Genomic DNA, 16,064 nt, shown 5'->3' with positions numbered 1-16,064 from the left:
TTCGTCCTCCCCGCCAAAGCAAGAGGGCTGGCGGAGAGAGCGGGGCGGCTGCTTACTCCCACAAGGACTCTGCCTTTCCTTCCCAAAGGTGGAACACGGCCTTCCAACTCTACTCCACTGGCTGCCGGATTAAGAAACGTGGACACCATCATCACACACACACCCAATGATAAGGATTCAGAGCAACACGCAAGGTCGCCTCCAGCGCCACTTGCTGTGGAAACAGCCCAGGCCTTGGGCAGCGAGGAAAGAAAGGCGCGCATGCGCAAGGAGGCAAGTTCCAAGGAAATCAAAGGAAGAGTTCCTGAGGTGCTTTTTTTCCCCCTCAAAAGGCACCTGGACCTTTTTTTGTGTTGTTTTTTTTTTTTGCTTGAAAACGTTTCGCTTCTCATCCCGTACTGAGGAAAGCTTCTCGGGTGAGAAGCGAAACGTTTTCAAACAAACAAACAAAAAAAAGATCCAGGTGCCTTTTGAGGGGTGGGGGGGGGAAACCCGCAAAACCCTTCGGGGCAACCGCGACCTTGAATGACGGAGACTCCCCTCAGGCAATGGCTTTCGGGAGGTTTTAACCCCGCCCCCTTAGCTCGCGAGCTCCTCCTCTTCCTCTCTGGACATCCCCGCCCTTTCCTTTCCCCTCCCTCCCCAGTTTCTGCAGTGGGGCTTCTGGATCAGGTGAGTCTCTCTATCTTGCGCTGGTTCCCCGTGCGAGGCAGGGACCCCTCCCTGTATTTGCAGTGGTGGTTTTTTTCTTTTTTTTTTCTTTTCTTTTTAAAGAAGCCGCAGATTGAGTTATTTCTATGAAAGTGGTTAGGAAACGGCCGTCTTGGGTCGCCTGGCTTGGGATACACGCCCTGGCCTAACGCAGGGGTCCCCAAACTTGGCAACTTTTAAGACTTGTGGACTTCAACTCCCAGAATTCTCCAGCCAGCTATGCGGGCTGGAGAATTCTGGGAGTTGAAGTCCACGTCTTAAAATCACTGCTTCACTTGTGGAGAACATAAATTTGGAAACCAGTGCCCCAATACTAATGAGATGATAAAAGACGGAGATTGCTGCTCTCTTGCAGTTTAAATTTAAGAATAAAAATGACTAGAGATCCAGCATCCCAAGGATTCTTCAAGGAGTTCTATGACAGAATAAAAACCAATAAAGCTTTTAAAAAGTTTATTCTAATCCAGGCAATTTTCTTTTTTTTTTTTTAAACAAGTTTTATTAATTTTCAAAACACACAAGTCATCATTTTCCATTACATGTTTAAACCTTTTTCCATTATAAATTTAACAAGTCAGGTAAACTATAATTCTATTTTAAACCATTTCCATATAAACATACAAAAACCTCTTATCCAATTTCCCTTTATTTCTCTTCACTCTTATTCAATTTTATTATTATTATTTCATCTGCTTCTTTCTGACTTAGTTACCATTATTCTCATTCTGTATTTCTACAAGGTTTTATTAATTTCCCCCAAAAAAACAACATAATCACACCACACACAAAACATATAAAAGATCTTTTGGAAAGTAACTTGGACCCAGGTATCTCTCTTTTCATGGACTTCAATTATATTCAGGCTCATCTTACATATCATTACTTATTTTATTTACCATTCTAAGTCTTCTATATTAACTTCTCCACATATTTCACTCTTCTTGATTCTATCTTAATTAATCATCTTAATTTGAGTCATTATATTTATATCTTTTGTCCATTCTCTATTATACCTTTGTCTCATTCCTTTTAAAAAGAAAGAAATTTCTCCTGAAATCACTAATCAGAGTATGATGCCTTTCTATCTCCCCACTAAATTAATCAAATTAATCTTTAAAATACCCAATCCGATTTTGCTTGGTACATTCTAACTGAATAATACATCTAAAACAATTAAATACATAGTTAAGCAATAGATTAAAATATTAAAAACAAAATACTATAATGAAGGTTTTATAATAACATCAATACCATAATCTTAATAAACTCTTTAATTAAAGTTTAATATTCTAAATCTCCCCTCATATTATATTTTCAAACCAATCATTATTAACATTACAACATTTTAATCTCTTATCAACTCTCAAGCCATTTAAATTTTCTATTTCTGATACAATACTACAATATCATCTTATGTACCTTGCAAAATCTCTTTGAAGAAATTATACTTATCCTTTATCTCTAAAAAAAATTTCTTTTTTCTCATTTAATTTCAAAACTTTGTAACTTTTCTCCACCTTTTCCCTTTCTTTCTTCCCCAACAAACCTTTCTAGCCCCCTTCTAGCCCCCTTCTTCTAGCCTCTGCCTTACTGGCTTCCCTTCTCTGTCACATTGCTCTTCCCTTTTGTTTACCATCCTTATATTGATTTTGCACTTTGTTTTTCCCTTTCTTAAATGTTTTTTAAATCTTAAGTCCTTTATTTCTCTTCTTTTTCCTCTTCCTTCCCTCTTGGTCGAGTTCTGAGATTTATTAAAGATGGCTTCCTTTCTTTGTTCTTCTTCTGCTGTCTTCATCTGTTGCAATGTTTGTTGATAATTAATAAGCGCCATTTCTAAAAAAGGAAAGCTTCTTTCAAACCAGCTTTACCATTTTGTTTTGCTTGCTCATAGTCTTTTCTCAGTTCCTCGATAGAAGAAGCCATTATAAATCTTTTCTTTTCTTTTCTCTTTACAACAGCCAGAATATTCCAAAGGAAAAATAAGACAATCCCAAAGTTCTCAGTCAGTCCAAACCAAGACAGAGTTCCCACTCTCTCCTCCTGGGGTAGTATCAATTAAAGAAAAGGAAAGTCCAAATCTGTTTCTTAAAGTCTTATTACAATATATTTTAGTCTTTCAATCCTTAAGGCATCTCCTCCAACAAAGTCTTAGCATACAAATATTTTTTTAAGTCCCCTCTTTTCCCACTCACCGCTTAGAGCCAGTTTTCACCTAAAAAAAATAGGTTTCTTAATGTTCACTTTTATTCCGTAAAAAGAGGGTAAGCTATCCTTTCAGCACCATTAAACTGCCGCTTTTTTCCTCTTCTCGAAGGTATCATTCAGAAAGTCATACTTTTCAGGAATTTTGTTAAATATGTCTTAGAGTCCTAGGAACCAAGAAAAACTTTCTCCTCTCAAGCACTTTCTCCACTTCCTCCTGCGCATTCTTACCCGGCTGCCAGCTTCTTTGTGGCGGCCATTACAGACCGCCGCTGCACCGTCCTGGGAAAAGGGGGTTCTGCCGGCCGGGAGGGGTCTGCAACACCCCAAACCCTTCTCCGGATCCCCTACCTTCAGCTGCCCCTGCAGGGCAGCCTAGCTCCGTACCCGTCTGGGTCGGAGCCCCAAAACGGCTAGCGCGGCAGGGATCGCGCAGCCGCAAATCCTGCCGCTCGCGAAGCCGACAAACCGGCAATTTTCTATCACTCTTCCTCAGAGGTCTGTAAATTGTTTTTAACATGTTCTATGGCCTTCTCTATTACAGAAAATGGGTTTTGAAAAGAAAATACGTCACTGAGGTGTTCCTGAAGTGTTGAATAGAAATTTCCTATAGTAAACATATCTTAAAGAAATTATAGGAGTTGTAATTCCACGTATTGGAGGACATCTGGTTAAACAAAGATTGCTGTAACGTCAGATGATACATGCAAAAAACTTACATAATGTACATTTTTTTACAAGGCTGCATTTTTTGGATAGTTATACAGCCACTATTGACCCATTTCTAAACAGTTTACAGCCCAGGGTTTGGGGAACCTGAGTTAGATCACACTAAGCTTAAATTTCATTTCCTCGTTTTTTGATCTCATTTATTAAACCATGGCTTCTAAATTTAATATTTAGATTAACAGCTTATTGAATAATCCAGTATTAAGCAACGATATCTTAACATCCTGTTTAAATTTAAAATGTCAGTATATAACTAGCCGTGTCATATGAGTTATAAGTGTTTTATACACATATTATTTCTTATATCTATGTTGCACTAATATTTTGGGTATGGGTTCACTTTATTGAACAAATAGCACATTCACACAATTTTTAAAAAATATCTGCAGTTTTGTCTATTCAATAAAAATGAACTAATCACAGATAGTTTTTCAGCATTTAATAGTTTAATATTTTCTTTGTCAAGGTGTCTTAAAAACATGTTTAAAAGTTTTAAACTTTTAAAATTAAATTTCAAACAATATAACTTTACATGATGAACTTTTTAAATTAAAAAGATGCTGACAATGAACTTAAAAATAATAAATTTTGATTCCAAGATTATATTTATTTTTCTGCTCCCATCCTAGAATGATGTCATTATACCTGAAGAAATTACTGGATCTGGCTGGAAGGAAAGAAGTGAATTCCATAACACGGTATATTGCCAGCTTCAGGATGCAGCCAGAGAAAAACACAACAATAGCTCAGATTTGGCTAAAAACAATACATGATAAGAAAGGCTCTAGCAGTCGAGCATTATGTATAAAAGTTACTGAAGAGAAAACAAAAAAGAAAAATGCCAAAGAAACATTTGAAAGTGTTGGGAGGAGAATCCCATACAACAGGATACAACTAATTGATGAGAATGGCGAAGACATGGGAGAAATGCATAGGGTAAATGTACTTCGTATTATGGACGAAAGAGGGATGAATCTTGTCCTGCTGTCTGAAAAAACAGATCCACCCAAGTACGGACTAATGACAGGAAAACAAATTTATGAAGAGCGCCTCAAAGTTAGAGACGAGAAAGCCAGCCCCAAAGCAGGTATGCATGGCTTCTGTGAAAGATACTGGCAATTCAGATGTTATGCTAAGTCCCAGTTTATTATAAGCTATGGCTTATTAAGCCATGGTAGCCTGGCTCACATAATACATTAAGCCAGGGATAGGCAGAGTTTTGTCGGTAAGGCCATATTTCATTTTATTTGATTTCCTCTGAAATGGGACAAGATTGGTGTGGGTGGGTGTGCTTGTTTTTACTTTTTAATTTATATGTACTCTATCCTTTTAATAAACTGAAAGGAATTGGCTTGACTCATGATCTTATTTTAACAGGGCCTGTTCAACAAAAGATTATTAAAATGACCACAGTTACAGAGCAACACGATTTCAGTACAAAAGTAAAACAAATTCAGGAATGGATTGACAAGAAGTACCATGTGAAAATTATACTGCGTCAAAAAAATATTTCAGATGGACCAGAAAAGATGGTAAGTTTATTGGAACATTTTAAGGTATGATCTTGGCAGAGATCACAGTATTGTAAGTTGTTTCTAAAATCACTGTTTCATGTCAAATGGAAAAGACCAATTTAGTGTTCCACTTCCCAGCATATTTCACTATTGCAATGGAGGCTGGGCTGCTTGTAATTCTGCATCACCAAAGGGGGCTTTAGGTTCTCAGTCTGAAGAGAAAGATTGCCAGGAAATGGTTTCATCTGGGTCAAGACAGTAAATGCTGACTTGCTGTGTTTGTACTGCCTACTGTTACACTTGTCAGTGAAATAATATGTTGTCCCACTTATTGCTACACAATTGAAATTATACCGTTACTTGAAGGAAGCATCATTAAAACCAGAGAGAGTATATATTAGCTTGAAATCAGTACTCCTGGGTTCTTGACTTAGGAATTGGAAGATGCAGTGAGCTTCAGAGAGTGAAGTTGGGAGCAGTGATAGCTGTAAATTTTCAGAAAGGTAGGAATATAACTTTCATTCATGCTCATGAAGATCTGCAAGCCAGTGTTTATACTGTTTGAATTTTAGTTTGCCAGTTTTAGGGTCTGTTATTTTATTTGTATAAAATAAAATGACTGGTTGTATTTAACAACATTTCTTAACTGATACAAAAAAATATTCAAACTATTCATTAAGCCAATTTGTCTTATTTTCAGTTAACATTTTTTGATAAGATTTTGGATATGATGCGTGAGAAAGCCACATATCACTCCATGCCCTCTATTGCTGCAGAAGGAAGGAGTGCCTGTATATTGAGACATTTATCAAAGAAAGAGATCCAGAAATTAAATCTTGTGGAGAAAACTAAAGATATTCAGAAGGAGAATGGAAGCAACATTACAGACTCGGATGTAACCAAGCACTGATTGTTTTTTCTCCTAAAAATGGAATGGAAAAAGAACACAAGTCATTTTCCTTCAGCCTTCTGTACCAGTTCTATAAACTTGGCAATGACCACCCTCTCAAAGCCACTTTTTGTGAGCATCTCATGATGACTGTTAGGCAGATCTAAAACTCTTGTCAAGGAATGGCATTTCAACCATCAGCAACTTGCTCTTTGCTGCTTGCTGCAGGCAAAGCTTCTTCCACTGAAGATAAGTTTCTTCTCTGTACTTTTGGAGGAATATATCCACTGAGGTGAGAGGCCAGACTCCGCTTTTGTTGTGGTTTCTTAGGAAGCAAGATCCAAAAGAAAAAAACTGTAATAGAATATCCCTTTTTTGTCATTAAAATCTGAGAATAGTTAACAATAAAACTGTCTGTTATTACCAGTCTGGCCAACTGGGTTTTGGAATATCACAGCAGGGTTAAGGGAACCTTAGATCAATTTGGAAGGAGGGAGAAGGAAAGGCTAACTAAAACAGGAAGAAGCACCGAAGCAGGAAGAAGCACCAAAGTGGAGCAAGATTCTATCTTTCTCTACTTAATCTCAGGTAGAGATTGAGAGGGGGGCAGGTACAAAAGACCCTGCATTTAATGCCCTTAGGCTATCCTGGAATAACTATTGGGAAAACTCCCAATGTGGCTATATTGATAGCAGAGTGGCACTGTTCTGAAAATGTGAGAAGGCTGAGGCCTGTAAGTATTTTAATAACAAACTCGGCCTTCCATCCTTCTGAAGACTGCATAAGCTTTAAGAAAATCTTCATGAAAGCTTAAATGAGACCAGTCTTTTTTCTTGAGGATTTGCATCATCATGATTAAACCGAGCCACTTGCATGAACTCTACTGAAGGTTTATACACAGGCAATTCTCTTTATTTGCAGATTCTGCATATGCAAATTCACTTGTTTGGAAAATGCTTTTGTAATGCAAAACCAACGCCTGGCGCTCTTCCACTTATTTTTGCACATGCAGAGTGGCAAAACATTGGAATCACCCAACATGCACCTCCTAGCTTTTTTTTTAGCATTCACTAAATTCAGTAGTCAGTAGCAATTTTAGAGAACATGACTACCATGAATAATGCCTGTATATCCCATTCCCTAGAGAATCTTATTAGTTATTATACAATTGCAAAATATTTGCATCAGAGCAGATAATTTCAGACAGATTGGCCTTGCCCTACTTACCACATAAAATCACTTCAGGATCTCTGTAAGCTTTGTTCTGAGAACTAGAAAATCTGTATTTTGTTTTCGCCGAACCCAGAAGTACAAAAATGTTCTGGATTTTTTATTTGACCAAATTATGACTTATTCAGAGAAGTTCAGGAGAACTTCTGGAATGCAGTGTGTTTCATGTTCACAATTATACATTTGTTCCATTTTTTTCAAGCTCCTACTAGGAGAAAATTCAAGAATTTGACTTACTTTTGTGTTTGACTTTTTCTTATCAGGATCGTGTTGTACCATGTGCCTTATGAGGCTTTGCTGTAAAGAATAAAAATTAATTTTTATGACCTGAAATAGAAGATGAACAATATTTATCAAATAATAGTATTAAAAATGCCTACTTTCATCGCAAAAATCTTCCCGCAGCCAGGATGGTCACACGCAAAAGGTTTTTTTGCCTCATGAAATGAGTGAATATGACTTTGAAGGTTGAACACTGTTGTGTATGTTCTTTTGCAGCCCTCCTTTGGACATTTAAAAACTTCTCTGTCAACAGCATGAGTTTTCATATGACATTTCAGATAATCTTTGCGAACCAATGTTTTGGAACACACTTCACAGGTAACTGGTTCTAGTGGAAAAGGAAAACAAGAGGTAGAAGCAGAGCTTCTATTAAGCATAATTCTTGAAATATCTTTACAAAGAACAATATATAATATATATTATATTACCTTGACCACCATATTAAATCACAGTTGTGCAGCATTCAGTTTCAGAAAGGAAAGGTATTTTGAAGTATGAGAGATGCTCTTTAAGCAATTGTTTTTTTTCCCCTGGATTGCATAGCTGCAGTACAATTTCAGAAGAGTGTTCTGTTTAAGTCAGGTGTGTCCAATCAGTGGCCAAACAGGCCACGCTGGCCCTGGACAGCTTGTAATGCAGCCCCACAAGATCATAAACTTTTAATATACATTATTACATTGTCATCTACATTCACTATATTATGTATCTTATGTGCGGTCCAAGTGGCAAGTCAAAAGGCTGGACATACCTGGTTTAAGTGGTTATTTTATTTGAATTTATTAGTTACCCAATTCTAAAGAACAAATATTACATCAACAAATGACAAGACAATACTTCAAATTTAAGAGCAAATCAAAACATTTATAGAGCATCTGAATCAGACTATAGCTACTATGTTTATATATTACTTGAGGATCAGGCACATTTCTGAATACCAAACCACAGAAACAGATGAGTGTGATATTACATCACATGCTTCTTGAGGACTTTTCAAACATATCCAGTCAGTCAGAGCTGGAAAACAGGACAGTGGACTCAGCAAATCTTCCATGTGATCCTATGAGCATTTCTTTTACTTGCACATGTACCGTATTATATCTACATATTCACCTCACTTAATATGCGTGAGAAGAATCTTTGAATCAAAGGTTGGTGTATTGTTTATGAAATGTTTATTTTATTCTTGAAGGTGGAAATAGAGTACAGGTAGTTGTTGACATAGCCATTCATTTAGTGACCATTTGAAATTACAATGGCACTGAAAAAAATGATTTATGACAGTTTTTCACACTTACAAGCATTGCAGCACCTTCATGGTCGTGTGATCAACATTTAGATGCTTGGCAACTGGCAGGTATTTACAGTGGTTGCAGCGTCCCAGGGTGATGTCATCATCTTTTGCAACCTTCTGACAAGCAAAGTCAATGGGGAAGCCAGATTCTCTTAAAAACCATATTACTAAATTAACATCTTTGGTGATTCATTTCACAACTGGCAAGTAAGGTTGTAAAATGGGGCAAAACTCACTTAACTATCTTTCTTAGCAAACATAAATTTTGGTCATAGGTCCAGGTCTACCTATAACTAAAAAACTAGTCAATGGAGCTGTAACACGTAACATATCTTTTTAAATAACAGTTACTGCATAACTTTTAAGATGTGTTTATCAATTAATGTATGCTGACTCAATTATCAAAGTAACTCTACAGCAACTTTAATACTTACCCGCATGACTGAGTCTCATGTGTTTCAGGTATTCTGACCAGGTTTTTCCAACAAACAAACAGCTCTCTTTTTTGCATGCATAACCTGTAAAAAAAACTGGCGTTAACTGGCTTTAAAAAATGTATTTTTTTATTGGTACCCCACCATTATTATTTTTACAAATAATTCAAGGCAGTGAACATATCAAACAAGTCTTCCTACTTTCCCCACAACCACTACCCTGGAGCTGGTTTGGGCTGAGAAGAAGAGTGGCCCAAAGTGACAAGCTGGCTTTCATGATTATACTTTCTATTTGCATTGCACCTCAACTGTCTAATAATTTATATAATATGTTCCATTTATTTCTTATGATTGTGTGAATTCCTTTAGCTTATTCAAGTAATCGTGGTTAAAATAACTACATGACCCCAATTCTTACTCTTTTAGCATTATTGAAACAAAAGGAATAATTAATTACCTTGATGAATTTTCTCATGACGTTTTAAATGGCTGGGTGAAGAAAAGCGCTTTCCACATTCCTCATGGGCACATCTGTGGGACAAAAAACAGTCACTCAAAATGAAAATAAAGCTCACTGCTAATGAAATGTGAGGTATAAACTCTCTTGCAACTGAAAATAAACTTTTTTCCTTCAGTTCTTCATTCTATAAAATCACTTTTCAATAAAAACATTAAGAGAAAAATCTCTCCATGCGGACCAGGAAGGCAAAAATGTGACAGTGAAAGAATGCCACATATATATCCCATTACATTCACAGATTATGTTTAGTTTTATATATTTTGATATATAACTACATTAAATAAATTTAGCAGTCATTGTCTATTAAATAATAAACACAAGCCAAAGTTAAAACTGGAAATTTCTGAGGTGCGTAGTCAAATACTGTGATTGGAAAACTCAGGTCAATTTAAACAATCGAAGAAGAGGGGATGGAAAATAAAAAGTATGAAAATTGGTACCTTGTAACTGAACAAGTAACAAAGTACTCCGAAAAAGTACTTCAGAACATGAATGTACTGTTTTTACATGAGGTACCAATTTTCACACTAAAATATTAGAAGTATAATGTTCACCAGATCAGAGAGAGGAATGAGCAGTTAACTTTTTAATATTTCCTGTCACATATGAATTTAAGCTATGCCAGCCTATTTGGAGACCTCTAATAACATCTTCCTTATGGTAAAAACTTCTAATTCCTACTTGCAAGTATCCTTAAAAGTTATTAATAAAATTCATTCTCAGGCTTTAACTAAATAGGCAAAGTATCAAAATGTTTCACTTACTTGAAATATGGTTCACCAGTGTGTTGAGACTGATGTATTTTTAATTGCTGGTGCTTTTTAAATGATTGTCCACATTTTTCAAAGTCACACTATTTGGAAAATCAATTTGGTTAGTCAGAGAAAATCCACAATAAACTCACAATCTATGATATACTTTATCTTCTATCAAAAGGCTTACTACGGGTATGTAATTGTACAAATTAGCAAAAATGACCACAAATCATCAGTAATTAATCCAATGTAGTTTAGAGAATGCATCAATGCTGAAATTAATCTGCACAAACAAACCTCTTTCAGAATGTAACCTATCCACTATGGCAAGAAAAATAGTCCTTGCCTCTTATATCTAACAAATTGTGATCTAGAGGGATGTACACCATCTTCTGTTACTGCAAAGGAAAAGAGGAAGCCATGGATAGGTTTGTTGATCTACAACAGGGGTTGGCAAACTACAGCCCGTGGGCCACATCCGGCCCGTTGGTCTTTTTAATCCGGCCCGCCGAAGATTGGGGCGCCCGGTTGGAGCACCCAAGCGGGAGCCGGGAAACAACAGATCCGGGCTGGACGACGGCTTGGCGGCTGAGCGGGGCAGCCAACAGCAGAGGGGAATGGAGGACAGTCCACCTGCTGGCCGAAGGGAGAGAGACTCGCCAGCTGCCCTTCGAGGAGCCGGTGCGCTCCCAAGGTGACAGGGGAACCCCGCTGGCAACCGCGGAGCAGCGGGCAGGCACGGGTGACTACAGGTGGGGACAGACTGATGGACGGACGGGGCGGCAGGCTCAGGAGCCTCGCGGGGTCTGCCTGCCTTCCTGGCTGCCTGCCTTCCACGCTGGCAAAGGGAGAGTTTGGGGCGTCCGGGTGCGGATGCACGCCGCCTCTCCATCCCTGGAGAGCATCGAGCCCGGGGCGGCGGGCGGCGGCTTCAGCGCTTGCCGGGTGGATTTCTCCTGTATTCAGGACCGGTGCGGTGGTATCTGACGTCCAGGGCTCACGTGTGTGTTTTGGGTCTCCCACTTTTTGCAAGGGGAGGTGTGTTACTCTGTTCTCCCGGGCTGACGACCAACCTCTTGCCTTTATTTACGCCAAAGGGAGTGGGGGGTGGGGGTGGGAATGGGGAATGGTCTTGCCGTGGCTGGCTGGGGTGCGTGTTTGCAGGGCTGCTCGGGAGAGATCTGGGGGTGCCCGGCTCCCCAAAGTACCCTAGTTATTTCTCGTGTACATGTTTGTGTGTGTGTAGTGACAGCTCCGATGATGTCATATGCCGCTACAACCTCCGTTCTCCGCATATTCGTTTTGTCCCTTCTGTAAAGAATCTTTCGCTGTCAATCTGGACCGTTGGAGAGAATTGCGCTCGGATTTCCACAATTCCCACCCTTCGTGGACTGGGCTCCGTTTCCAGCCACGAACAGTTTTGCGAGAGCGTCCGCTTGACCATGCTAACCGTGAAAACGCGGGGTTTACGCCGGGGTGCTTACTCGGGAGAAAACCTCTCTTGATCGCTGTTCAAGGTAGGGTCTGACTGACTGATGGGGTGGATTTTGGGGTTTCTGCATTGAAACTACACCCCCCCCGAGCCTTTTCAAAGCATCTCAACTACAGTGCCCATGATCCGCAGCAAGAAGAGTTTGGGATAATGGGATAAAGTTAGGCACGCTTGGAAAGTACCCCAGAGCAAAGGCCTGCTTGACATTCTTATAGGACCTATAAGAAAAAAGGACCTTTTTTCTGTTTATGTTTGATATGTACTGTTAACAAATGCAGTTTTTTATGTGTATCGTATCTTGTGCTGACCCGGCCCATCTGTCAAATTTTAAAAGTCAATGAGGCCCCCGAGCCAAAAAGTTTGCCCACCCCTGATCTACAACCTAAGTATGCAAGATCTAAGTTCACAAAATATTCTAAGCCTGTCAAACTGGCATCCCGCTTTGCAAAGGCAAAAAATGTCGCAATAGATTAAGATCCGGCCCTTGACGTGATCGAGTTTGACACCTGTGTTCTAAACCAACTGATTAAGGCTTAGAGTGTGTAACTTCAACCATAGTTAATATGTGGCATGCACATGGGGGGGTGGGTGTTTCTGCGCACATGCGCAGGGGGAGTTGCGTGCGCAGTGCTTTATGGCTACAGGCGGCGTGTGTGCACACAAGGACGGAAAGGTTAGCCATCACTGGCCTATAGTATTACAGCATTGTGCTTTCCAGATACTGGAGACTTCCAACAGATGTTGAAGACTTCAATACACTATCAACCTGGCCCTTACCCAATTTAGTTGAGGATTATGGCAAAAAGTCTAATATGTTCACATTAAGAATGCCAAAATTGAGAAGACTTCACTAAATTATATAAATTTCAAAAACTATTTCCTAATATTTGGAATGAAGTAGCAAAGAAATAGAGGCACTTACTATGTATTTCCTCTGAAGATGTCTCCGTAGAACATGCTTGTTCAAGTTTGATTTTGTTGTAAACGTTTTATTGCAATCATCTACTGTGCATCTATAGAAATAATAAAGTATAATAAAATTGAATACATTGTAGTAGATATTACTAGAACAAATGCCTGATTTTAAATAACTCAATACAAATACACTGATTTCAGCCAATACAGTTAAACATCTATCTAAATATATAAAGGAGATATTAACATCTACCTAAATAAAAAATAATTTATGTTGTCAGCAATACTAGATTTGTTTCCTTTCTGCTACACATACCAATATAAGTTCAGTTAATAAAAACTTATAATATAACGAAGCAATGAAACATTGCAATCTAGTTATGTTGTAAGCTATACAAACTGGTGTCAGAATTGGTTGGAGTTTTTGTTGCTCAAATGATAATATACTTACACAAATTGTTTTTCTCCAGTATGTGTAAGAAAATGACGCTTAAGATGGGAACCTCTAGTGAAGCCTTTTCCACAGCCTTCAAAAATGCAAACGAAGGGGCGCTGATAAATTTTAAAAAAAGATTTTTAAAAATGTTGTTTCAATTCTCTTTTTAAATGTCTACTTCTTGATTTCTCAGTTCCCATTCATATTCCATTTTCTCTACTTTTTGTTGTTGATGAGCAACTATTGTTTCCCCAGAGTTGTATTAGATATTTCTCATTTTGCCAATCCACTCGACACCTTCTTAACAATCTATTACTGTCTATAGCCACCAAGTTAAAGGCTGACCTGATCCACAATGAACAAAACTTTCCAGTTACTCAAACACCCCTATCATTCATTTTCAGCCATCAAAACTGATCCATAATTTAGGTGAAAAAACAATCTGTTTTTAAAACAGTAGTATAACAGGGTAACACATATTAAGGATACTTGACAGTGATTAAAATCTTGAGTCAGGCTATTTTGTTTCCTACTGGATGGTGATGAGAGGACAACTTTGTCTTGGTGCCCAGCTTAAACCCAGAATGCTCCAGAAGAGAACAATGGGTACTAGTATTTATCTTCTCTGCTAGCCTTTGTGGAAAATACACAACTTTGCACTGAGGAGAAAAGGGCAGTGGGATAATTTGCTTCCTCAAGTGATTCTGGGGACCAAGAAGCAGCAGTTAGAACTGTCAGCTCAGTGTAAATAATTAAATGATTGCATGTAGTCCATCACCATTCTACAGTAAAAATTTGTATACAAGTTTTCATTATATTTTTATCCCACGTTTATTATCTATTAGCTAAAATCATAATATTAATATATGATATTAAAACTAATACATCAGGTTAAGTGGAGCTCCCCACTTCTGTAAGGGAGCCCAAGGGATTTAATAAAAACAAACAGCAGCAATTTATGTTTAAATCCAAGTTTCCTTCCTTTGGCCTCGTGCCCAACAATCTCAATTTCTGATTAGCCCCCAGATTTTTCAGCCTAGCCGAGGTCAGTCGATGGTCATCCAGACTCGAGCTCCAATCCACGGATTCGTATTTGCGGTACACGTAACCCAGAGAGACAGACGCCCGAAGGACGAACCAGCGCCTCAATTGCCATAGTAACCGCTGCGCATGCGCTTCTCCTCAACCACTATCAGAAGCTACTTCTTAATGATTGGTCATCCGCCCACCGCCCAATGGAAACTGCCGCCCATCCTTCCGCAAAGCTCTATTTCCGCCCTCGGCCCAGCCCTCGAGACTAACGGTTGGTCGTTCCAGGAAATGTTTTCCGACCACTAACCCAATCACCGCTCTAGTTCCTGGCGCGCCAGGTACCCTCTATAGGCTCGCCACTTCATACTCCTATACCTCTCCCGTGTGCCGACACAGGTGAGCATCCAATTTCCAGTTCCGGTTGAAGGTGGCATCGCAAAGTGGGAACGAGCAGATGAATATCTGCTCCTGAGGCGGAGAACGGTAACGGCTCTCTCCAAGATTAGAATATTTGTGCTTCGGAGACTGAGTCATCGTGGAGGAGGTGGTGGTGGTAGTAGAATCGGCGGCGGCCACCTCCCCGACAACGAAGTCCTCTCCGGCCATATTTGGACCATAAATCATGTGACTGTGCCGTAACTCCGCCTCTCCTCTATTCATGCTCCAGGCTTTCTGAAGCTTTACAGTTACGAACCTCCGTCCTTAGAAAACGCCTCCCCCCCATCGGCGGAGAATGCTTACAGAGGCTGCGTGAGGAGAGGGAAAATGATTCTAGCGCATGCGCACTGCTGCGGTTCTGTTTTTTTTAAAGGGAGGGGGGTTGGATCAAGTTGGGCCGTTTCGTGGAACGTTCGCTTTTTTTTTTTCTTGTGGAATTTTTAAAACTATAACGGTCAATTGAGGAACTCATCTTTGGCACGACTCTTCATTGTCCCTTATTACCTTATAACCTTATTACCACCAGCCTTACGAAGCTTTCTTGCTTTCAAATATTTATTCATTGCATTTATATATTATATTCCCTCATGGCGACTCGAGGCGGCTTACAGAATGTAAAACCATATTTAAAACACCAAAAAAACTCCAATAAAAATAACAAAAAGAATCAAACAAATTAATAAAGTACAATAGAACAAAATCGGGGGGGACAAATCACCCCGTAAGTCCCACCCACCCCCGTCCCGGTGACAGCAGATCACACGAGCCTAAAAATTAAAAATTGCAGTTCGGTTTCTAGTTGTCCTGAACGACAAGATGTAAAAAACACGGCTGTTTTTTTGAAAATTTTATTTGGGTTTTCACACAAAAAAAGCATAATACAAATAAAACATCTTTTTTTGAAAATAGCATGGTCCCGGTTTACACTTCTTCATACAGACACAAACTCAATTGCATGCTCATTTTTGTGTTCTATTCCATATCTTGTTACTGTTTTACATTTTCTACATAGTTTTCCCCCTCTTTTAATTTTCTCAATTTTATTTTAATTATCTCATCTCAATTCAAGTCATTATATTTATACTTTTGTCTGTCCTGTTTCAATTTCATATTATCTTTTCTCATTAAACAAATTTTCTCCTGTAGTTACTAATTGGAGTATGACACCTTTATATCTTTTAATTTATCCATTCA

General features: G+C 38.8%; 2 protein-coding genes across 3 annotated transcripts; one reads left to right on the top strand and one right to left on the bottom strand.

The window, feature by feature from the left end:
• The first annotated feature begins 277 nt into the window (after positions 1-277).
• On the top strand, positions 278-7,608 carry MTIF3 (mitochondrial translational initiation factor 3). 2 transcript variants are annotated; one of them, XM_026675052.2, is made up of 4 exons: positions 278-672; positions 4,272-4,729; positions 5,020-5,174; positions 5,857-7,608. In XM_026675052.2, exons 2-4 carry the CDS (start codon positions 4,273-4,275, stop codon positions 6,064-6,066), a joined length of 822 nt encoding a protein of 273 aa, XP_026530837.1. In that variant the 5' UTR covers positions 278-672; position 4,272; the 3' UTR covers positions 6,067-7,608. The 2 variants fall into 2 exon arrangements, with proteins under 2 accessions (XP_026530837.1, XP_087822446.1); XM_087966320.1 differs by lacking the exon at positions 278-672 and adding an exon at positions 3,618-3,637.
• GTF3A (general transcription factor IIIA) lies at positions 4,070-15,059 on the bottom strand. The gene is made up of 9 exons (XM_026675051.2): positions 14,808-15,059; positions 13,416-13,516; positions 12,972-13,062; positions 10,567-10,655; positions 9,740-9,813; positions 9,283-9,366; positions 7,656-7,885; positions 7,513-7,572; positions 4,070-6,370 (listed from the first exon to the last, which is right to left on the bottom strand). Exons 1-9 carry the CDS (start codon positions 15,054-15,056, stop codon positions 6,236-6,238), a joined length of 1,113 nt encoding a protein of 370 aa, XP_026530836.2. The 5' UTR covers positions 15,057-15,059; the 3' UTR covers positions 4,070-6,235.
• Between the last annotated feature and the right edge of the window lie 1,005 nt (positions 15,060-16,064).

The sequence above is a fragment of the Notechis scutatus genome, chromosome 5 (assembly GCF_049901735.1).
Source record: "Notechis scutatus isolate UNSWTSFEM ecotype Mainland chromosome 5, rNotScu1.2, whole genome shotgun sequence".
In the NCBI taxonomy this organism is placed as follows: domain Eukaryota; kingdom Metazoa; phylum Chordata; class Lepidosauria; order Squamata; family Elapidae; genus Notechis; species Notechis scutatus.
This window is presented reverse-complemented; position numbering and strand designations above follow the sequence as displayed.